The sequence below is a fragment of the Balearica regulorum genome, chromosome 14, assembly GCF_011004875.1.
Source record: "Balearica regulorum gibbericeps isolate bBalReg1 chromosome 14, bBalReg1.pri, whole genome shotgun sequence".
Taxonomy (NCBI): domain Eukaryota; kingdom Metazoa; phylum Chordata; class Aves; order Gruiformes; family Gruidae; genus Balearica; species Balearica regulorum.
The window spans coordinates 14,070,947-14,092,787 of record NC_046197.1 but is presented as its reverse complement, the minus strand read 5'-3'; the positions used below and the strand labels follow the sequence as shown (position 1 = coordinate 14,092,787).

At 54.4% G+C, this 21,841-nt stretch overlaps 1 protein-coding gene across 2 annotated transcripts; it reads right to left on the bottom strand.

Moving 5' to 3' along the window:
* Window positions 1-2,055: 2,055 nt before the first annotated feature.
* Window positions 2,056-15,360, bottom strand: LOC142603836 (LON peptidase N-terminal domain and RING finger protein 1-like). 2 transcript variants are annotated; one of them, XM_075766419.1, is made up of 12 exons: window positions 14,774-15,360; window positions 10,967-11,085; window positions 10,182-10,304; window positions 9,318-9,449; window positions 8,595-8,730; window positions 7,725-7,818; window positions 6,572-6,686; window positions 5,837-5,958; window positions 5,273-5,398; window positions 4,163-4,325; window positions 3,927-4,073; window positions 2,056-2,793 (listed from the first exon to the last, which is right to left on the bottom strand). In XM_075766419.1, exons 1-12 carry the CDS (start codon window positions 15,162-15,164, stop codon window positions 2,596-2,598), a joined length of 1,866 nt encoding a protein of 621 aa, XP_075622534.1. In that variant the 5' UTR covers window positions 15,165-15,360; the 3' UTR covers window positions 2,056-2,595. The 2 variants fall into 2 exon arrangements, with proteins under 2 accessions (XP_075622534.1, XP_075622533.1); XM_075766418.1 differs by having other exon boundaries at window positions 5,240-5,398; window positions 14,774-15,356.
* Window positions 15,361-21,841: the final 6,481 nt, after the last annotated feature.

The following is a 21,841-nucleotide window of genomic DNA, read 5'->3' as shown; positions in this document are numbered from 1 at the left end:
ACCCTCTCATTTTAGAGCCCATGCGTGTCTCCCTGGATTTTCACTCATCCCTAATGCCAGCTGCCAAGAGCAAACCTGCTCCTGGCTCACAGCCCTCTGCCCACAGTTGCAAAGATGGGACAGGGACAGATGGTCTCCACAGCATTTGAGGGACAGACACCCTCCAGGGCCATCCCACACTGGTCAGCAACTCTACCAGACCAGTCTCCCGGTTCCCATCCTTTCCTAAGACTTCAGCTGCAGTGACAGGCAGGAGCTAGTCCCTCCTGCCTTGTTTCACATGCTCACTTTCTGCGAACAAAACCACCTTTTTTCTTTTTTCCCTTGTTGCCATCTACCTTTGTTGGACTGCGTTTATTGTGTCTATCTTGTTGTCTGAAGGCCAGGGTGTCACCTCTCCATGCATCCCCAAATCTCCCTGGCAAACACCAGCAACAAAACAACAAGAAAAAAAAAGTCTTTATTTCAACAACCAGGAAGAAAATTTAATTCAAAAAGCAAAGATACTAATACAAACCCCGAAGGCACTCCAAGCAAACTGAAGTGATTTGCACAAGTCCCTTCCCAAAGTAGCCAGTCAGATGTGGCTCTGGCCCCCGGCTCTCCCCATGTGTGGACATGGTGCAGACCCGTGCTTCTCCCCTGCATCCCCCCATACCTCCCCCTTGCTGGAGGGACCCGCAGCAGGGAGCTCCCACACCTGGGGAACGGGCAACTCGGGGGGTAGATGAGAGGCTCAGGGGGTGGGGGTGGGGTGTCACTGGGTGAGCTCACACTGACCCTGTGGAAAAGAAAGGCACTTCCCAAACTTCAGTGGCATCCTGCCACCTGCATGCACCAGCCCAGGGACTGTGGGGCATCCCTCCATCACCCACCCCTGCCCACCCCAATCCAAAATCCCGAGGATATGGCCCCTTGGGGGAATCATGGCACCCCAGAGACAGCAGGAAAGTGGGGGAGGACATGGCTCAAAGGTAGAGGAGCAAATCCCGCTTTGAGTTGTCCTCAGCCACCCTGTGCTCACTCATCCCTGGGGAGCAAGCACTCAGCTCCCCCAACTGTCACTCCAGGGAGGCACTTTGCTGGAGAGGAGGGACCAAGACCTCTTGCTCCTGGAGAGAGCAGAACAGTGAAAGGCGGTGGCCCTCGGCAGGGACCCCTCCGGAGCTGCGTCCAGAGCCTCCTTCCCCGGGCTCAGCCCAGCAACACGTGCAGTAAGGAGCACTGTAGCCCCAGCCTGATTTTCTCTCGCCCACACACATCCAACAGCCCCCTGAGCCCCCAAATGGGGTGCGGAGCCTTTGAGAAAAGCAGGGATAAAATTCTGGATGTTAATGTTAATCTGACGACCAAGTGGATGGCCTCCTAAAATTCAATCCAAAGCCACCGAAATTACGGATGGGAGACAAAAATCCCAAACCTTCAGGATTTCCATGGAGGAAAGCCTGGTCTATCCAGGGGGATAGTCTTCCCTGTGTTTAGAGACAAGCAGCAGCCAGGCATTTGCAGACAGGCACTTGCTCCCCTGACATGGGGCTCACAGCCTCCGTCACCAGTCCTGCCCCTCCCCACCTCTCCAGAGGTTCGGCTCCCTTTGCCTTCACTCTGTGCTCTTTTGGTGGATCCTGAGCTGTTCCAGGTACCAAATGCAAGGCTCTGGCCTCAGCCCAGATCTTGATTTTCTCCTGAGGAGGCAGAAAGTTCACAAGAAACATTGAACACAGGAAAATTGCACTAGCCAAGGAGCAGAAAGTCTCACAAAACCAGGCTTAACTCCCTCGTGCCATCAGCTCCTTCCAGCCCCCAGGTCCAATCCTCCAACCTGAACCCAGCCCAGCTCAGGAACAGCAGCCTTTGGGTGGGGGGAAAGGCACCAACACTGCCAAATCCCCCCCCATCCCACAGCTCCAGCACGGGGAACTGCCTGGCAAGCTTGGCACAGCAAACACGGCAGAGCACGGAGCAGAAAGGTGGGAAGGGGACATCAGATCCAGGCACGTTTGGAGAGCAGCATCTCCTCGCCATGTGGCCATGGAGGTGGTTAGGAGCAGCACCACAAGTTTCAGATTGTTTAACCTTTCTTCTCGTTTGAATAGAAATTAAATCAAAGTCAGAAGCGGAGGCAGAGCTGTCAGCTCCCAAAGCTGGGGGAAGCCATCGGGACCCCTCTGCCTCCCGGTGCCACCTCTCCCAAGCCTCTGAATCTGCTGCACGGAGCAGGACCATCAACTAAAGAGGGAAGAGCCAAAACTGAGGCGATCCTGGCACTTGGTCCTCCACCCTAAGGAGAATCCTCCTTAGTGCCGAAGCAGCTCAGCAAGTGATTTTGGTTCCCGAAACGCAACCCAGCTTTCCATCCCAGTCCCCACTTCGGCGGCACGGCCATGGCACCGAGCAGCTCCCAGAGGCGGCGTGGACGGCGTAGTGTTGCTGTCGGTGCGACCCCAGCCCCACCGAGCCGGGCAGAGGGTGCGCAGCTCATCACTGAGGTCACTTTTGGGGGGGCTCTAACCACACGCAAAACCATGAAGCAACACATAGAGAAACCCAAGGGGGTGGAGGTCTCCCCTGCAGAAAGGGTGGGGGCTTGGGGGTTCAGACGCGGCCCCGGGGGCTGCGCTCGGGCAATGGGTGCCCGGCGGGGGGCTGCTGCAGCAGGGCGGCGAGGATGCGCTGCAGCTGGGTGAGGCGGGCACGCAGGGAGGTGGTGGAGAAGAGGTTCAGCTGGTAGGACGGGTCAAGGGGCAGGATGGAGATGAGCCACCAGCACCACATCGGGCCATCTGCCGAAGCCTGGAGGGGAGAGAGGGAGAGACCCCCACTTCAGGAACTGTAAGGTGAATGCTGATTTTTGGGTGGCATCGCTCTGACATTTGCTGTTGTCAGGAGGACAATGCCAGCTTTGGCTAAAGCATTCCTCTGAACGGCCCTTTTGTCTGTCCAGGCTCAAAATTGCTGGATAAACTAATTTAATTTCCAGACAAGCATTCTCCAGGGAGTCTCCAGACACAGATGTAACTGGGAAAAAGTCTATACTAAAGAGACAAAGAAATATCTTGTGCGTTTCTTTGTTTAAGGCAATGCTTTCTGCAAACACGGGCCAAATCCTGTGTGGCCGGTGTCTTTTGGGGGATTTGCCTTACCATCACTCAGGTGCCATCACCCGGGCAGGCAAGTGCAGGCCAGGCAGGCACAACCGCTGGGCAGTGCTTTTGTAAACCAGGGTTTTTAAAACCTGGGCCAAACTAAGAGAGAAATGCTAGATTCAACTGAAGGAAAATGAGTCATTTTGTAATTTTGAGCACAGCGTTGATGCCACTGCTGGCCAGGACAATCTTAGCTTGGGACAAGCCAGCAAGAGCACATTTGTAATGATCCAGACAGGAAAAACTGTCTTAAAGGAATGAAAACTAAATTTTAGGCTTTATTTCTTTTCCTCCAAAATTTGAATTTGTCAGAGCAATTTAATAATCAAACTGGATCCTGCCCTCTTAGCTCCTCTCCTCTGGCCAGCTATGGCTGTCTCAAAGGAACATGATGCAAAAGGAGAACGCAGACTCACTGAGCTGTGGGGTTCATTTCTTTGCCCATTTGTTTTTTTTTCTTTTTCCCAGGTGTTTTCAAATCCAGACAGTTCAGTTTCTCTGTTGTCATTTAAGAAAAGATTTAAGGAAAACTTTTTAAACTCAGTGCTCAGTTTCCAAGACCCATAAAGAAATGTTAAACAGTTGTAAGAAATAAGCCCTACCATGTCTTTGAGTGAGAGATGCCATAAACAGTAACGGGAGTGAAAAACGGTGCTAGTTTTGCTCATCTTGGGGGAAAACCAAGCAGGGAAGCAGGGTGGCCAGCGCAGGAACGGCGCTGCTTCAGAGGCTCTCTTGGTACCCTCTCTATTTAAAGCATCCCCTCCCTCAGGGCATTACCTGGATGTCCTCTTCCTTCTCCGGCAGCGGTCCATGCTGCATCAAAACGTGCCTAGAGGCAAGGTCTCCGTGCTCACAAAACCGCTGAGCCAAGCGGTAGGTGCTTTCGTGCAGGCACTGCAGCTCCTGCAGCTCCTCCCCGGCCACCTGCATGGAGGGAAGAGGAACGCAGAAGGTGTCCACGGGGAAGCTCTGTCCCACCGCAGCAGGGGCTTTTGCCCTGGCCCTGCCCTCACCTTCTTGTCCTCCAGGTACTCGATGTCGGCAGTGTTGTAGCCATCCCTGTGTCCGCGTCTCAGCACCCGGAACCGCCGCCTGCCGATGGTGTCCACCAAGGACCTCCCGTCCGCCAGCACCTCGATCTGCCGAATCTCCAGCATGCACCCATAGTCAGCAAAACTGGAGGGAGCCAGGGAGAGAAAAGAGGGGCTGAGCTGGCATACCAGTGGTGGGAGAGCTGCTTCTTCTGAAGGCACACCCCCAAAGGAGGAAAAGGCTCAGGAACAAGCTGGCTGGGAGGGGGCATATTCAAAGATCCACTCAACTCTGTTGAGTTACCACTTGCTGCTAAGAGGGTAGGCAACAGCAGGCACCCTGTCCACACTCCCTTGGATTTGCCATATACCAAAAGGACTTAGGCCCTTACACTGCCCTGATGTCCAGTGGTCCTGAAGACACCATCCATTGCAGAGACATCCTCCCAAAGCCCAGAAAATGTTATTTCTCTCATTTCACTTGAACAGGACTGGAGAACAGGGAGGATATGTCATGTAAATACAGATACGTAATAGAGTACTTGGGTTAGGAGCCTGGAGACTGAGCCCACCTGAGATCTAGAGGTGCCACCAGGGACGTAAGGATGGCCACACTGCACCAAACAAAAGCATGTTTAGCCCAGTGTCCTCTTGCAGCTTGTTAAGGACAGAGTGTGAGAAATACGACAATTTTAAAGTGCTCAGTCAGAGGAGCTGGAGGACATGGCCAGGGAATCATGCAGCTCAGAGACATCCTGAGCCAGAAGCTGTTCCCAGACCGTCGTATTTAACAGCCACTGCTGGCTCTGCCCAGCTCCAGCCCTGGCCCCATTCCTTGCCTGGCCGGTGTGATGCCAGGAGGCAGCAAGATCCCGTTTCACTCTGCTGTGTGGGGAACGCACCACGTCCCTGCTGATTCTGTCTGCAGGCTGCAGCGGGACAGCAAAGTGCACCTTGTTTGTCCTCTCCGAACTACTCGGGATTTTAGACATTTGAGGCTGGGGCAGAGAGGGGCAAATCAGCCAGGGCAGGGGGAAGCCGCCTTGCCCAGGAGCTCACCTTTTCCCATTCTCGTATATACACATGCCAAACCTTCTTGTGCCGGTCTCCTGGCACCGCCGGATCATGAGGCGGTAGCGAGGCTCAAAGACGTGCAAAGGGCAGGCGATGCCTGGGAAGGACATCGTGCACACGAAGATGGGGATGTTCTTGGTCAGGCTGAGGGACAGGAGGAGAGACCATTATGAAACCTCCCGATGCAAATCCCATCCCAAGGGCTCTGCATCGGCTTGTGCCATGGCCACTCCTCAAACCAGATCTGTTCTTTACCCCAGGAAGTGCTGCTCTGGCGCAGAGCAACACCAGATCTTCCACTTGGCTCACCAAGAGCCCAAGGACAGACTCTGCCCACAAACAGCTCCTTGAAGAGATGCTCCCTCATCCCCAGGTGCCCCGTCTGAGTGAGGGGGCATGTCTGCACCCACCCAGCACTGCTGTAACATGGTCCTAGAAGTGCGACAGACATCACTTGAGCAGCCCCAAGCCACAGCAATGGTGTGTGGTGTGGACAGCCTCCTCAGAGCCCGGCATGGCCCCCCCCACACACACACGTGCGCACGCGCACACACACACACGCCAGAGCAGGTCCCTGCTTACTTGGAGAGCTCTTCCATCTCAGCCCGGTGCAGCTCCCGGCGCTCAGCAAGCTGTGCAGGGAAGGTGGCCAGCATGATGTCCTGCAGCAGCACAGTGGGGTTGTAGCTTCCAGCCTTCAGGTACTGAAAGAAATTAGACCCAAAAATAGGTTGGAGAAGAGAGGAGGGGGGACCCCTGAGGCCATGCTGGGCTCTGAATCATGCTCACTTTTATTGGAGATGAGGGTAATTTTAGACCAGAGAAAGTCAGGGATAAAACCTATCGGGGGATGTCAAGCCACATAGCAGGATGGGATGTCAGCTCCACCGAGACGTCCAGACGCGGCTCAGACCCAGGGCCCGTCCAACACAGCGTCCCGTCTCTGACAGTGATGCAGTCCTTGTATGACAACCTAATTTCCCTGACGGTCTCATCCGAATCCCTTTTCATTAAAGATTAAATCAAATCTCCAGGCTAGCAGGTTTTCCATCCATTTCCATTTTTAAAAGTAATTAGCATTCACTTCTTTTTTTCCTCTCTCCCTCTCAGTCCTGTTTACAATCTCACTAAATCACTATGACATCTTGTGGAAATGAATCTCTTGGTCTTAATTATCAACTGTTTGGTCATTCCCACGTGAGTGGAGCTGATGCCACCATGCCAGGGAGCTGCTAACATGACAGCATCACATCTTCACAGCCAGAGCCGGTGCCCGGCTCTCCCTCAGGCTCCCTCCCACGGAATGCATGCCCTCACCTCTCTCAGGCTCTGTTTGCAGAGAGGGCAGTTGGGTCGGTGGTCCAGGCAGCGTTCGAGGCACTCCTTGCAGAAGGTGTGCCCACATGGTGTCGTCACTGGCTCGAAGAACATCCTGCAAAGGGACAAAAGTCAAAGGGTTGTGGAGAGCAACGTGGGGGAAGGAGTGCAGGTAAGCCCAGAAGAGAGAGGCTTAACAAAGCCTCTGTTCACAGGGCTGGGCACCCTTGAAGCTGTCATTCCCCAGGCCTAGCTCAGCATCCTGGTTTGGAAACACCAGCTGGTCCCAGCCCAATGATGGAGGGGTCCCCCAAAGTACTCAGAGACTTGCAGAGGCCCAGGCTGGTGCTGCAAAGGTTGAGTAGGACAGGCCGGGCAAAGACGTGGGCACAGTTCCTGGCTATCCACAGCCTTGTAGCTGCACCTTCCTTGAATCACCTTGCTGAGAGCAAGAGATTTTGCTTCCAGCAGGAACAAGACATTTCCCACATCCCCCACCATTTCAAGGGAAATCTGCTGCCCTCACCAGCTTTCTGCACTGAAGATAGTGACACTGCAGGGATGCAACACCACAAAAACCTATATCTCACGCCGTGTCTTCCAAGCCCTGGCAGCTCATAGCTATGCAATTCGCCTTCACTAAAGCTGCATTGGCTAAGCTTTGCTCAAAACTCCTGTTAATTAAATGTAAACATTCCTAACTGGCTTATTCCTTTAATTAGAAGTCTGGGCTCAGACTGTCAGACTTGCACAACGATGTAAGATGAGAACTGACGCAGGCCTTTGCAATACCCCTCTTGCTGATGGTATTTCCCTGGGGCAACACCTTCCTGTTCCAGCCTGCAGTTACAAAGGGCAACCACCGCCTTCAGTCTTTGACCCCGCTGAAGATCCCACCTCCGCTCTGATGTCCCAAGCGATACAGACCCAACGATGCTGCACCCTGAGACATGACGATCTGAGCTCTTACAGCCTGGCAGGGCAAAGCATGCGCTCGTCCTCCCCTCTTATCTGTTATCTCTACTGAAAAATGTGTTTCAGCAGTACTGGGAACTAAGTTTGCTATTAAGATGTGAAGAAAGATCCACACCAGGAAAGAAATCCAGCAGGTGCTAATTCTTCATCCTAAAAGTTCTCCCGCCAGAGAACTCACCGTATGCAGAGGGAACACTCCAAGTCAGATATGCTCAGCAGGTCCCCAAGGCATGTCTGGGTACAGTTTGCTGCTGCTGTTTCCTCTTCGTTATCTAGTGGCAAAAGAGAAGGAAACAGAAAAAGATCCCCCATTTCTATACTGAAATTTAATCTTTGCCCTCTGACCTTGTTCTGAGGTGTAAGTAGCTAATTGCTACACAAAGTGCTTTGAAGGTTAAAACAAAACCGCTAGGAAATGTGACATAAACCCCCCTATTAACCCACCCGTGTTCATCCATAGCTTCTCCATCAGTGGGTCTCACGGTACTTGGTAGAGGAAGGTGGTACCTCCCTACCTCCTTTTGCAGGCAGGGAAACTGAGGCACTGGGAGATGAAGTGGTCTAAGAAGCTCCCAGATGGAGGTCTCTGGAGACCTGCCACAACGCATCATCACTGCTTTATGGAAACCCATAATACATGAAGCCATCTGATGGCGAGTTAATGCCAATGGAGGTGCCGCTTCCCCCAACACGACACGCTGTGTCCCTCGCAAGGGAACTTCAGTTCTGACCTAAAACCCACGGGAACCAAAGGAAGCCTCTCCCCGACTCCACACAGGGAAAAAGTGATGTCTGGCTTTAGCACGAACTTTTCACCAAGTGACACCCACAGGTTTGGTGTACGTTCACCAGTTCAACACAGGAAGAGCAGATCCTCACTTGCACGAGAAGCAGCACATGTGCTGGCCAGAACTGCCCCACGGGTGCCTCTGGGATCTCTGCTCGCTGAGCTGGCACGCAGCGCAAACACCGAGTTTGCAGTGCCAAAATGGATTTTAAACAAGTATTTTGCATGAGATGAGATTCTGGCACCTTTGACGACACTCACCTACCAACTGCTGTCCCTGCCTCTCTGCCAAAGTCTCCGGTTCCTGCTGTTGCCCCGGCTGGGAAAGGGTGGCTGTCTCCTGGCCGTGCTCAGACCCAGCGTCCCCTCCGCTATCCGCTGGCTCTCCCTCCTGATCCTAGACACAGCAAAGACGAAATCAAGCCCAAAACCTCTTCTCCCTTTGAATACACTGCTCCATTCACCCCACCAAGCCCAACGGCACCGGGAGTTTTTCCGGTGTGTTGGTGTACATTAACATCTTGCATCTGCAGGACAGCAGGAGAACGTGGCCTTCACAGACATCCCTGCTCATCTCATGGTTAAACATGGGTTTTCTCTGTCCAGATGTACCACCTGGTATTTGGGTGTATCTGAGCCCATTTTCTCCAATTTCCCCCTCTCTCCAGACCTGCCAAATTCATCTATAGAAGGCAAAGAGCAAAAGATGAGTTTCCCTTAATAGCTGCTAATGGTCTGAACTGTTCTCAAATGTGGTTTTGGGATGGAAAAAAAACATTAAAACTGACCTTTTTTTTTTTTTTCCCTGAATGACTTGGGCATTTTAAACATAATGAGAGTCTAAAATCTGTGCGTGTGGTTATGGTCCTGCACAGCCTCTCCTAACCAGACCCCCCCTTCCCATCATTGGAAAAACCCAATTTGAGATGTCCTAGAGGGACATTAAGTCCCATGGCAGCCTCAGATCATTGCAGGTTCTCTTACCTGAGCTTGTGTGGGAGACAACGGGAGTGCAGGGCTCCCTCCATCACTCTGGGGACCAGTCAAGCCCTGGTGACCATCACCTCGGCGTACAGCAGCCGTGCATGGCTGAGGAGCATCGTCTCGCATGAGGACCTACAAGGAGAAAGCGGGGCTCAGGGGGTGCTGGGAGAAGGAAGCAGGGAGGTGGGTGGGCTGCCAGGCTCCCTCTCTCCCCAGAGCAGCCTCCTGCTCGCCACGGGGCACGTTGGGGTTACAGGTTTCAGTGCTGGCTGAGCTCTCCATCAAACAAATGCAGGTAATGAAGAAAGCAGCATGAGGCAGCGAACAAAATGATGTATTTTAAGGACTGGGAGCCATGTTCTCCATTACCCACAAAGAGTAGGAAGACAGTGAGCTGTGGGGGGTACAAGGTCATTCCTCATTCCCCTGTTCTTTCCCTCCTGGAGGGCAAGTGCCCACTCATGGCATGAAGTCCCCATGCTGGGAACACTGCCACAAGCCTCACCGGTAATAAGGATTTTGGTACACGGTGGGGTGCTGGCCTGAAATCATCTGCAGAAAAGACATTGGCTCTCCAGTGGCAGCTTTCAGCTGGCTGCTTTGCCTTGGGTGACTACCGATGTTGCCTCGAAGCCCACCTTGTGCCATATCAGCATCTAAACCCTACAAAACCTGAGACTTGAAGATATGGACTGATGAAGGGGAGTTTTATTTATGGGTGAACCTGCATCAGAGCGATGGGAAGGCTCTTGAACCAGGACCCAACTTCCCTTGATCCCACTGCTGGCCAGAGCAGCACGACTGTGATGGACACAAGTGTGTGATACCAGGGCACAGGACTCTGCCATGATATGGCCCACGCACCTTCTCCATCTCTCTCCGAGCAGGGTGGAAATGGGGACTGAGCGTCAGGCAGTGCTCCCACGCCAGCAGGGCTTCGGCTCTCTGTCCCATTTCCAGAAGAACCTTCCCTTTCCTGAAGAAGCCCTGCAAAGCAGAAAACCCTGTGGTGACTACAAGACAGTGACCAGCTGAGCACGTGCCTCTTCAGCTCCCATGTGAGCCCCAAGGGAATCTCCCTCCAGCCTCCTGCCTGCTCCCATCCCAGGCCAAAGCACCCAGACACGTCGCTCTCCCATGCTCAGACTTGTCCCTTTTGCCCACCAGGTCCACCCACAGCCAGGTACCCATCAGGTACAGGGCTCTTCCAAAATGCAGCAGTTGCAAAAGCCAAGCAAACAACCCCTACAGAGACCTACAGAAGGAGTCAATGGCTTCTGGCTTTGAAGCTGAAAAACTATTGCCACCGAGTGCTCCACAAATCAGCAAGCGAGCTCCCAGGGTTGATTTCTCCAAGGGCAACTCAGCCTCCAGCCAACAGTTCCCCAAGCCCCCAGCTGCGATCCTGCACACCAGCACGGCTACATGCCCTCACCGCCTGCGTGCCAGCAAGGACGGACATGGCACCGGACCTCTCCTGTTAGTGCAACGCAGTGCTTGCAGCCTGGATTCGCAACTTAATGGGTCTGGCAAGCGTATTTCTGAGCAGGATGAATCCAATGGCCAGGAGAATTCAGGAAAGGGGGAAACTGCTCCCATACAGTAAGATTTGGTTCCAAGCTGGCCGATGGGACCTCCCCTCCGCTCACCTCATGCTCTCCAGGCTCAGCCCTGCACACGGCGTCCAGGTCCTCCAGCGCCCGCGGGTGCTGCCCCAGCGCCACGAACACCTCTGCCTGGCACAGCCACAGGGAGCTGGCATCTGGGGCTGGAAAGAGAAATGTCATCACTCGCGTGACGAGCTGTGCGCAGTGAGACAACGAGGCTGGGTGAGGCCGGGGAGACCCCGCTGTGACAGAATGGCTCCTGCACCGCTGCCTCCCGTTGAGCACAACGAGCTCCCGCGTTCCTCCTTGGCAGGAGTCACTGGCCTCATAAGTCTCAGCAAGGAAGCTATTTTCCCTAAATATCTGGTTTTAAACTCTTTGAGGCTCTTCCCTTTGTTTTTCCCCATCTCCCCGAATGCCCTCAGCCAAGGGGCCCCACCACTGCCTTGAGGCTCAGCCATGCTGGGATCTGGGCTCTCATCCATCCTTTTGGGATGCAGCAAAAAGGCTGTACCATACACGTACTCCCTACAGGGGCTGTTGCCACGGGAGGCTCTGCGATGTGATTCACCCAGCAGAGCCACAATAAGACATTACCAAATGAGCCTGCACCTGCAGAGACCTGTAATCCCAAAACATCAGGGACCCCAAAACACCAGGGAGCCTCCTGGACCCATCTGGCTGCCATCGCTCTCCCGGGGCAGAGGGGAAACCAGGGGGGTGCAAGGATCTGCCCCCACCACGTGACTTGGGGTTTCTAAGTATGAGAAAAGGCTGAGATTTCCTGAAATGGAGGAAGGGAACTAAGCATCCAGTTCCTCATCAGCAAGATGTCACTAATGGGATCTCAGTGGCAGGGGGGACACAGCTCCCGCAGGTGCTGCTGGCTGTGACACCCCAAGCATCACGGTGCTGGGCACCCGCCATGCTCCTGCCTGCTCCTAAATAACAGGCAGTGAGAGGCTCTTCTCTCCTACCTCAGGGAAACCCCATAAAGACCTTCCCTTCTACCAGCACTGTCAGCTGGGGAATCGGGGTGGGGGACGTTGGGGACTGTGAGCGAGCAGCACCCCAAAAGCGCACACAGTGTGGTTCATGGAGTAACCAGGTGTGGTTACATCTGTGGGTTTGAAGTGCGGAGGATTCCCAGACCCACCCCGTTATATCACAGCTTGCTGTGGAGATGACCTACATCCATCGCACTGCTGGCTTTCCAGCCAAGGCAACGGGTCCCTGCACCCAGCCCCGTGTCCCTCCCCAAGAGCTGGAACCAAACCTGCATCATCAGTTAGGCACCATTTGCAGGCATGGCACTGGACAAGGGGGGATAGCAGCACTGCCTTGCTGAAAGGCCAGGACAAGCCAGGTCCAGGGAGCTGGGCAGCAGCTGACCAGCAGTCACCAGGAGACATTGTTGCTGATGATGTCTCCTGCACTCCCAACCCCAATAGCCTTTCCTCCTGTCCCAGTTCAAACACGGCACCGATGCAGCCCTGCCAGCAAACTGCAGGTCCAGACTAGCAGCCCCGTGACAGTGGGGTGCAGGAACCTGGCGTCTGCCCACACCCCAGCCTGCCTCTGCTGTCACCATGCCCAGGCGCCCACCAATCTGCCCAGGCACCCACCACATCTTACCATGGGGGAGGAAGCTCTGCCATGGCCGTCACCTTCTTTTGTCCCCACGGCCAGCACAGAGCACAGGGAGACCTTGCTCTCTGCCTGGGGCTCAAGGTGCCAACGCAACCTTGAGGAGAGCAACAGAGAGCCCGGCCCCCGCCGCTCCTGCACTAAGGTTGCGCTGGCCATGCTGAGCTGTGCAGCAGAACAACACCTGATCCCTCGGAGCTTATTTTCACTTACAATGTTAGCCAGGACCTTAGGGCTCAAGTCAGGAAATGTGGGAACTCGCTGCGCAGTACCCTGTCCCACAAGAACAAACGCAGAGACAAAGTATTCCAGCCCCTAACGGCAGGTAGAGATGAGCAAATGGGTACAAAGTCTAGAGGCTTATTTTCCATGCGGGCAAACCCATTTGAATGTTTGCACAGCCCAGCAATAAAGCAACTGATTTGGTGAAAACAAGATGCGTAAAATGGGGCTATGAATTCTGCATTTCTCTTCTGCTGCATCTATTTTTGATCTATGATATCATTAGACATTAGGGATGCAAGCCAGCTGGCGGCCTTGGCAGCTGATGAGTGACTGATAGTGCTCCCCAGCCTCCCGGCTCCAGGCATGTTGGGAGGTCTCCTGTGTTACGTGTTACAGTGCAATTTTTTTTTTTTTTTGGTCACTTAGAAAAACAGAAGATAAAAAGTTGACAATTTATTTTCTCCCAAGCAAAGAGAGCTGCTCAGGGGGCTGGGCTGAGCAGGACACTGCAAACTGGCCCGCAGTGCAACGCTGAACCACAAACCAGAACCATTCTCATGGGTCAAACATTTATCAGTGGTTATGTTTGAAAGTGAAGGGGAGCCCGTAAGAAGTTGTGCAGCCTGAAAGCAGGCTGCAGGAGTTGGAAAACATGTCCCAAAAGCACCACCCACGTGGCTGAGCCCAAGCAGCACCAGCAAGCGCAGGTTTACAGGAGCTGCGGCTGTGATTGCAATTTCCTCGTTGCCCTAAGCCAGATTTCCCCTGTCCTTCGGGGAACGGAGAAGGCAGGGAAGACCAAGGACAGAGCTTGCAACGCTTCCTCTTTATACACACAGAGGCTTTTTAAAAAGATAAAAATAATCGTACACCCCAATCAGACAAAAGCCTGGAAATAAGGAAAACGGTACTAGAGAACTGTGCACGTGTGCTTGCGTTGAAGGACGGGTGCACAGGGTATGAGACAGATGCCTCGGGAGGTTGCATAAAGAGACCTGCTTTCTGCTGCCAACACCAGGATCGGCCGGCCCCCTCAGCGCTGCTGTTCCAGGCATACCCTGAACCTCTGGCACTTGTCTCGCAGTGAGCGATGAATAAGTGTCTGCGCCGCGGGAGGAGAGCTGACTGCTGTCATAGAAACGCCGGTGGAGAAAAGACCTTCTGCCTCCGCCGCCCCAACCCCCTGCTCCAGACACATTGTATAACCCCTTTTATTTAAGCATTACTCTCCAAGAAATCCACTTACAGCCACACATTAAAGCAGATCAACTCCCCCTGGGCCCAATCCTGACCTTGCAGGCAAATGTCTCGCCAGAGCTGGTTGCAGAAGGGGGCCAGGAGGGCACGGGGACACAGGACACCCGGCCCTGCACCACAGGGCTGGTGCAGGAGCTCAGCCAAGGCTGTGTCCTCGCCAGGCTCTGGGGGCGAGGATGTCTGTCCCAGACTGGAAGAGTCCCAACCACTTTACGTAATGGCCACCCCCCGGGCAGAGCTCTTCCTCTGACCCTGAAATATTGCCGGGTGGTGAGATGCAAGAAGCTGTTTGTGGCTCTTTCCTCTCTGGCTGCGCACTAACACCAGAAGTATGTGGCCGATGGGATGCAGGCTGTGCACCCTGCCTTGCCCGTGGCCCTGGCAGCCAGGATGAGCAGCGGACTTGCCCGGCCACCCACCCCCTCCTATCACCCTGAGACACCAGCGGACATGGGAGAAACGCCCAGCAGCTGGATCCCCCCTCCCCATCCCCACAAGCCCTGCCTTTCCAACACTTCCAGCTTCCCAGGCCTCCCAGCTCTGGACTGTGCAGGCTGAGAGTGCACTGTGGTGGTGGGACAAAGTGACCCACGTTGGTACCCACCTGCTCCAACAGCACAGCCTGCGCATCCTCATCTCAGGTGCAGGGCTGGCCCCTGGCACCCAGCATGAGCACCCCGCAACCCGCCCCACCAGCTCCTCGGGCCCGGGGGTGCTTACCCTGCTCGACCCCTTTCTGAGCCATCCTCAGCGCTTCCTGCACGTCCCCACGCGTGAGACGGTCCCGGATGCGTGCCGCCAGCCAGGCCAGCCGGCTCTCCGGCTCCACGCATTTCTCCAGGAGGCCGCAGAGCACCACGTTGCACCTCGCCGCCCCGACGCCCAGCAGCTTCAGCCTCTCCTGGCACAAGGGGCAGCGGGAGGGCACGGTCCCCCCGAGGCACGGCTTGCAGAAAGAGTGACCGCAGGACACGGTCACCGGTTCCCAGAGCAGGAGGAGGCAGGAGGGGCAGCGCAGCATGTCCAAGCCCCCGCTCCCGGGGCCGAGGGGCTGCCGAGCGGGGCTCTCCACCCGGGGTGGGGGGGACGGGCTGGGGGGACCGCGACTCATGGCAGCAGTTGCAACCGACGTGGGGGAGCTGCCCCTGCGGCCACCGGAGCCCGCACACCGCCCCGCTGCATTGCCCCGCTGCGCTCCGCCCGGCTCAGCCCATCCTCCCCGCGGCTCCCGCCCCGCCCGGCCCGGCGGAGGGCTGCGGCTCCCGGCACGGCACGGCACGGCACGGCACGGCACGGCACAGCGCGTCCCGTCCCGTCCCGTCCCGCCGGGGCAGCACCCCCCCGAGCCGGACCGGCGGGGGGCGCCGGTGGCGGAGCTGCCGGGGCCGCCATTGGCTGCCGCCGCCGCCGCGTTGCACCGCCCCGCCCCGCCCCGGCCGCGTTTCGTAACGGAGCCGGCGGTACCGGGGGCGCGGCGGAGCGGGCCGGGGGCGGGGGGCGGTGGCGGCGCCGGGCGGGCAGCCCGCGGGATGCGGGGCGGGGGTGTCCCGGCGTGGGGTCGGGCACGGGCTGCTGAGCAGCGCCGCGGGGGTGTTGGGGGGCTCCGGTGCCGATCCCCCAGAGCCGGGACGCGGGGGTGGGGGGGGCTCCGGACCGGCGGAGGTGCAGGGTACAAGTCGGGGCACTCGAGTGTGAAGCCGTGCGGGGGGTGCTGGAGAGCTCTCTGGACTAGCAGGTGTGCGGGGTCCCCGGGGGGATCTGGGACACTGTGAAGCAGGACCAGGGTGCAAAGTGCTGGGGGATATTTTGGGGTGGCCCAGAGTGGGGCCAGGGCACTTTGGAGCCAGCCCATGGTGCAGGCTGCCTGGACTATCTGGGGTGCTGCAGAGCAGAGCAGGGGCACGAGGCCTTGGGGGACACAGGTTGCTCTACGATGGGGACAGGAGGGTGGGATGCTCCAGAGCGGCTGGCGCACAAGATACCTGCGGTGCTCAGGAGCAGCCCAGGGAGCGGGATGCCTGAGCTAGATGAGGCTCTCCAGCGCAGGGTTGGGGTGCAGGCTGCTGGGGTGCTCCAGAGTAGCCGAGGCTGGTGAGGCTGGGGCGCACTGAGTGGCCCTTTGCAGATCCCACCATGCGGACCCATCATGGCAGGATATTTTGGGGGAAAAGGTTGTCCTTCCAATGTAGATCGGAAACTGCATCTCCTTTAGATGCTCAAATATCCAGAATTGAACGAGTTCAGACCCTGTATGGGGACAGTCCCTTTCCCACTTATGGACCCCCAGGATGGGCTCTCTGTCCCAAGGGAAATGCTTCCCTCCACCACACAGCCTTAGAGCACGGGGCCAGCAGCTCTCACATAGCAGATGCTGGGAAAAACAGCTGATATCTGGCAACTCTGGAGCTTAGTAGATCAGACTTTATATAAGGATGTGACATATTCTCCAAGGGCTCTTTTGTGTGCCCCAAAACCAAATCAAACCCATGCATGCACTGGAAGGGATGCTCAGGTAGGGAGATCACCAGTAGAACATGAGTGCTGGTGAAACCCATGTCCCACTAAGGGAGCGGCTGGCAGCGGTAGAGCAGGTTTTGTTTCAAAATCTACTGTGATGACATTAAACAGTTCATAAGTGGTTTTAAAAGCTGAACAACTCAGGTTTTTATGTGGGTTTGGAAGGCTTTCCTGCTTGCTCCATTATCTTTTCAAGCGATCCCTTCAGGCTGGAGAAAACTCAGGACCTGTTTAGCAGCACAGCCCCAAACACCTCCTGAGCATGGCATTAGGGACAGCACTCACCCTGGGAGTATTGCGGGGCTGTCAGGGACTCTGCCCCACAGGGGACATTTTCCATGTTCCCCATCCGCAGGGTCAGGCTTTGGTTGCCCTCCCAGAGGGACCTGCCGCATCACTTCCCCCTGTAGTTCTCCCATGGGCGTTTCTCAGATGGGCAAGGCTCATTCACACCAGACACTCTCATGATTTAGTTCTTGCCATGGCTAGTTTTTCCGCCAAAACCTGACTATTCACTAAAACAAAAGATTGCCACCAGCGAGTCCTCTCCAGTCTTACCTGCGGGGTACCCCTCAAGGACACATTCATGGCTCCTGAGCCATCAAATGAGGGTGATTTTAGCTACTGTGGCCAACTTTTCAGCAATGTGCTTGAAGAGTGCTCTCATAACCTGTTTGTGTGGCTCAGCTTGGGAGCAGCAGCCCTCCGCCACAGGCAGCTGGTATCCGGTGAGGAGAGGAGCATCTTTCATCACCCCAGCCAGCTCCACTGGGAGACACCGGGATGTTCCCTGGGACCTGCCTTGTTCTTTTCCTCACCTCCTGATTCATTCCACAACCATTCTCACGTGTGTGGGCTCTCCAGCACCTTGTAAGCAGCGAGGACGAGCTGCTGCCTTTGTATAATGCAGTTAAAAATCAATCAACCACAGCACGCGAGTCCATTGGAAACCAGGCTTCATTAGCGCCAGCACAAGAACAATTTGGTTTTTTCATTCCATCCAGAGCTGAGCTGGTTCTGAACTCCAAATGCTTTCACTTGTCAGTGGTGTGTTTGTGCTGACTCAGTACATAACTAAAAAAAAAAATAATAATAAAAAAAAGCTTTAAATGCTTAATGCTAACCATTCTGCTGGCCAGATGAGGACTTTATGTTTTGCATACCACCGAACAGATCACACTGTGTTTAGGAACTGTTTGCAAAGCACAGTAGGATTTATTTTATAATTTTTCTTTTTTTTCACTTTAAAGCCCACAGTCAGTGCAGGGTGAGGAGTTCCAGGTGTTGCTGCAGGGGAAACCAGCTCTTCCTCTGGCTCCCAGCCACATGCGCAGCTTGTGCTTTGGTGAGTACAGCCTCGTTAACGTTGTCCAGATTGTTGACAGGGTGACATGAGGATCAGGGATTTCAGACCAGCTATGTTTGCTCATTTTTAGTGCATAAATATTTGTTGCAAACATTGTCATTTGATTTTGACACATTAGGGATTAAGTAAGGAGTGGCTCAGAGGTGACAGCACCTACCCAGTGGTGCCTTTTTTTGTGCAGAGAGAAGAGACCTGTGGGCTCCTTAGCGTGTCTTCAAAGGCACTATAAGCACTTGCTAAACAGGAATATGCACCAGGAATGTCACGACCCTTTTACACACAGCCATCCCCGCTCTGCCCACCAGCCTCCTCCTCCACAGACAGAACTGTCGCTATCAGACCTGAAAGTCCTGTTTGCACAGAGGTAAAACTAGTTCCCCTATTTCAAAAGCAAGGGAAGGAGGAAAGTGTTGGCATCCCAGCAGAGGAGGAGGAGTGTTGCCATCAGCAAGGGCCATGCGGGGCTGATGTGGCACAGATGTGTAAGAGCCAGTGCAGCCTGCACAGGATCAGGCTCCAGGTTGGGTTTTTTTTTCCTGCTTGGGTGATCAAGCAAAGAGCCAGGACCAAATCCAGCCTCAGCATCTGTGCAGACTCACTCCTGCCCCCATGGTTTACAGCACCCTTTCAGCAGTGCTGTGCCTGCATCCTGGCTTATCTGCAAACCTTGAGAGTCGGTCAAAGGATCTATTCTTACACTATTTGTACGTGCAAATAACATGCAGGGAGTTGTTTGCATCATACCACTCCCAGCCTGTCAACAAACACATCAGCTTCCTGGAATTTTTCCTTTCTTTGCATCGTAATATTTCTAGATCCAGGATGTTATTCAACCACCAGGTTTCTCCATTTGCCACACGCTGTTCAAAGCCAGTCCCGGTAAGTGAAGCAAAAGGCAGCGGGAGCAGGTGGTGTGGGAGACTCTTTATCTGCAGTCACGGCTCGTCTTTTATACCAAACACCTTTTCTTTCAGGTCTCTGTATGCAATAAGGGGAGCTGCTCCATGCCTGGTTTTCTCTCGGGCAGAGGCAAGCAGATTGCCACACTGCTCCTTAATGTTTGGTATTTGAGGTCTGCACTGTGCTGACTAGGCGTTGGGCAGAGAGCAATCATCTAAATTACATGGTATTGTTCCTGGGTCCTGAAACTCTGCTGCTTGAGAGCTCAGGGAGGCCCTAACTCTCTCAGTAAGGAGGATCAGATGTAAACAGGATTAGGGAATTAAAGAAAACTTTAATATTTTCCTTTAAAGAAAACTTTAATATTTTCCCTTCTGAGTCATACAGGCTTTGCCTGAGGCATCATCATTCCTAGAGAAATGAGTTGACTGTCACATGGATTGGCAGGACATAGAGCTGCGATGTAATGTTATCTCATTGCTCATGTAACTGGGCTTATGCCCGAACTCCTGGAAACTGGAGAATCACAGAGGGAGAGCTCAGATCCATATCTGGCTCATTTTACTTTCTTGGGCTAAACATCTTGGCAAAGAGGTTGGCGGAACATTATAACTCGGTCTTGGAAGAAAGTCCCACATAAAATGCGTGGAGATGTCCTTTTCCATGGTCATGTACAAGCCACATACTCCTGAGAAGGGAGTACAGCTAAAAGCAAGGTCAGAATTGTCCCCATTATCCAGGGGGAAGCCCTAGGATGAGCGACAAGACCATGGTCTGCGGTGCAGGGTGCAATAAGCTCGCCTTGATGCGTTGCAACTGCTTCATTGGTGTTTCAAGGGCAGCTGAGGATCCTCCATCTGTAGGAGATCCCATGGAGGGGCCCAAAGTCAGCACAGCTCATTTAGCACCATCTAATCCTAGGACACATAAGGGCATGGATAACATAACCAAGTGATTAGAGGAGGAAAAGCCACGTGGAACCCACTCCCTGAGGACATGACTCCACCTTTACATTGCAGCAAGCTCCACCACTTCCAAGGGACTTGGTGTCCACAGGGAACTGCATCCTAGCGAGCCAGACTCAGAGGTCACATCATCCACTTCATCTTCTGGATGGGCAGAGCTGATTTACAGCCAGTTGTTACTACAGGGTGAGACAAAACCTACCGGCTTCACAAGCTGCTGTGTGTCCATGTGCCTGAGCTGGGACGTTTGGCTGGGATTGACGCTGTGGTAACCCATCACTGCAGCTCGGGGACTTGCCAGGCTGCCCTGCCCCGCTCATTCACCAGCCCGTGTTGCGTTGGCTCCTTGCCCCAGCAAGAAGCAAGTACGTGCTGCCTCCCTCATTTCTTCCTTTTTTTACTCTTCCTGTTTAGCTCCCACCCACCCGACAAAGATGCCAGCAGGGCTGGCGGGGACCCAGCGCTGCCTTGTCACTTTGCCAAAGGAGGCTGCAAGTGGCAGAGCCTGGTCTGCAGTGATGCCTCTATCCTGCCCTGGTCAGGTCAGGTCCAGGGTCCGGCTTGTCCCACTCATCCAGTGCCCTAATGGGTGACAGGAGGGTGCTAACTGGTGGAGGAGCCCAGCTCCCCTTCACCAGGGCGCAACTGGGACCGAATATACTGGTGTCAGTGGGGTTGTCTGGGGCATCCCAGCGTGATGGTGCAGGGTGAGCGTGGGCAAGCTGTGATGTCCTCCTGCAGCTGAGCATCCCCTCCATGAATACTCCTTCCCCAGCGGCCACGAGCTGCCAGGTGAGTGCTCGCCCCTCTTTCCCCCTCTCTCTGCTCTTGGCATTGGCTCCTGTACAGATGTTTTTCCAGATGAGCTTTTATATGTAGCTTCCTCATCCTCTGCCCCAGTCTTTATTCCTTCAGCTCCAGCATCTCCACCACCACCAGCCTGATAATTCTGTGTCCTTCTTCGTGAGGACAAAAGAGCTCTGGCAAAGCCGGTGGCTCAAATTCCAGCTAAGACCTGTGTCTGACCACGGAGGAGAACGAAGCACCTTGAAGACTCAGGGAGCAAGGCAGGGGGGCTGCTCAGGGTCTTCCTGCAGCCCCCCTTCCCCACAGCCAGTCGGTGTGAACCCCTAAACACAGGCACTGGGCTGGATTTCAGGCAGGATGAGCAAGGCTGTGTCTCTACCACAATTATAAATAGCTGCTTGTGGGCTCCCTGGCTGGCTGCAGCGGTGGTGGCCTCGGCAGAGCTTTCTGCTCAGGGAGCAGACAAGTATTTCTGGCTGTGCCTTTTTTTTTTTTTTTTTTCCACAGGCTGTTTCGCCTCCACCTCTTGCTGCACTTTGGACGGCAGGTGAATGGTGTTTGGGTGAGTCATCGCCCCGCCGCCAGCGCACCCTTTCATAACACACAGACGTCACGGCTTTTAAAGAGGTCAAGTTATTAGTATTCAGCAGAAGATCTGTCACCCAGAAACCGGTCCTGGTGGATCTGCCAGAACGAATTGCAGGTTTTCCTTCGCAAGATGCCTGGCACCATTTCTGTGTGGATTTTAGGAATGTATCGCAGTGAGGTTTGGGGACTAAAAAGCCCTCTCTGCTCTTCTGAAAGAGCAAATGCAGGAGTCCTGGGAGGGTTTGCAGGGGAGAGAAGGGTGCTGTGAAATTTGTGTATCCTGAGAGACATTTTTATGAAAATGAATCCCAAGCATTTCAATACATAAAGCTCTGCTATAACTTTTAGCTGCTAATTAACATAGCAAAAAGTCTTAATTTATGGATTTTCAGAATGAGGGGACAAGTTGCAGAAGGATGCAGCCCAGAGGGGAGTGAGTGTGAGTGCTCTGCAGGAAGCAGGAGCATGGATTTGACCTTCCAAAACACCCTTCACTTGCAAGACGCAAGTTCTGTTCGACTTTTCTTATTATTCAGCGCAAAAAAAAGAAGAGTCATTTCATAGGAAACCTCTGCCTGGCACTCTGCAGAGTTTAGTAGATCATAAGCAGGGCTGCAGGAATCAGCTTTTCTGGGAAAGTCAGGA

What these genes read in the sequence shown, in the direction of transcription:
- LOC142603836 (XM_075766418.1), bottom strand. Translation starts at nt 15,164, where the DNA reads ATGAGTCGCGGTCCCCCCAGCCCGTCCCCCCCACCCCGGGTGGAGAGC. An exon ending in GAGTGTTCCCTCTGCATACG is followed by an intron (nt 6,687 to 7,724) that starts GTGAGTTCTCTG and finishes GTCCCTTTGCAG; the next exon opens with GATGTTCTTCGAGCCAGTGA. An exon ending in GAGATGGAAGAGCTCTCCAA is followed by an intron (nt 5,399 to 5,836) that starts GTAAGCAGGGAC and finishes CCTGTCCCTCAG; the next exon opens with CCTGACCAAGAACATCCCCA.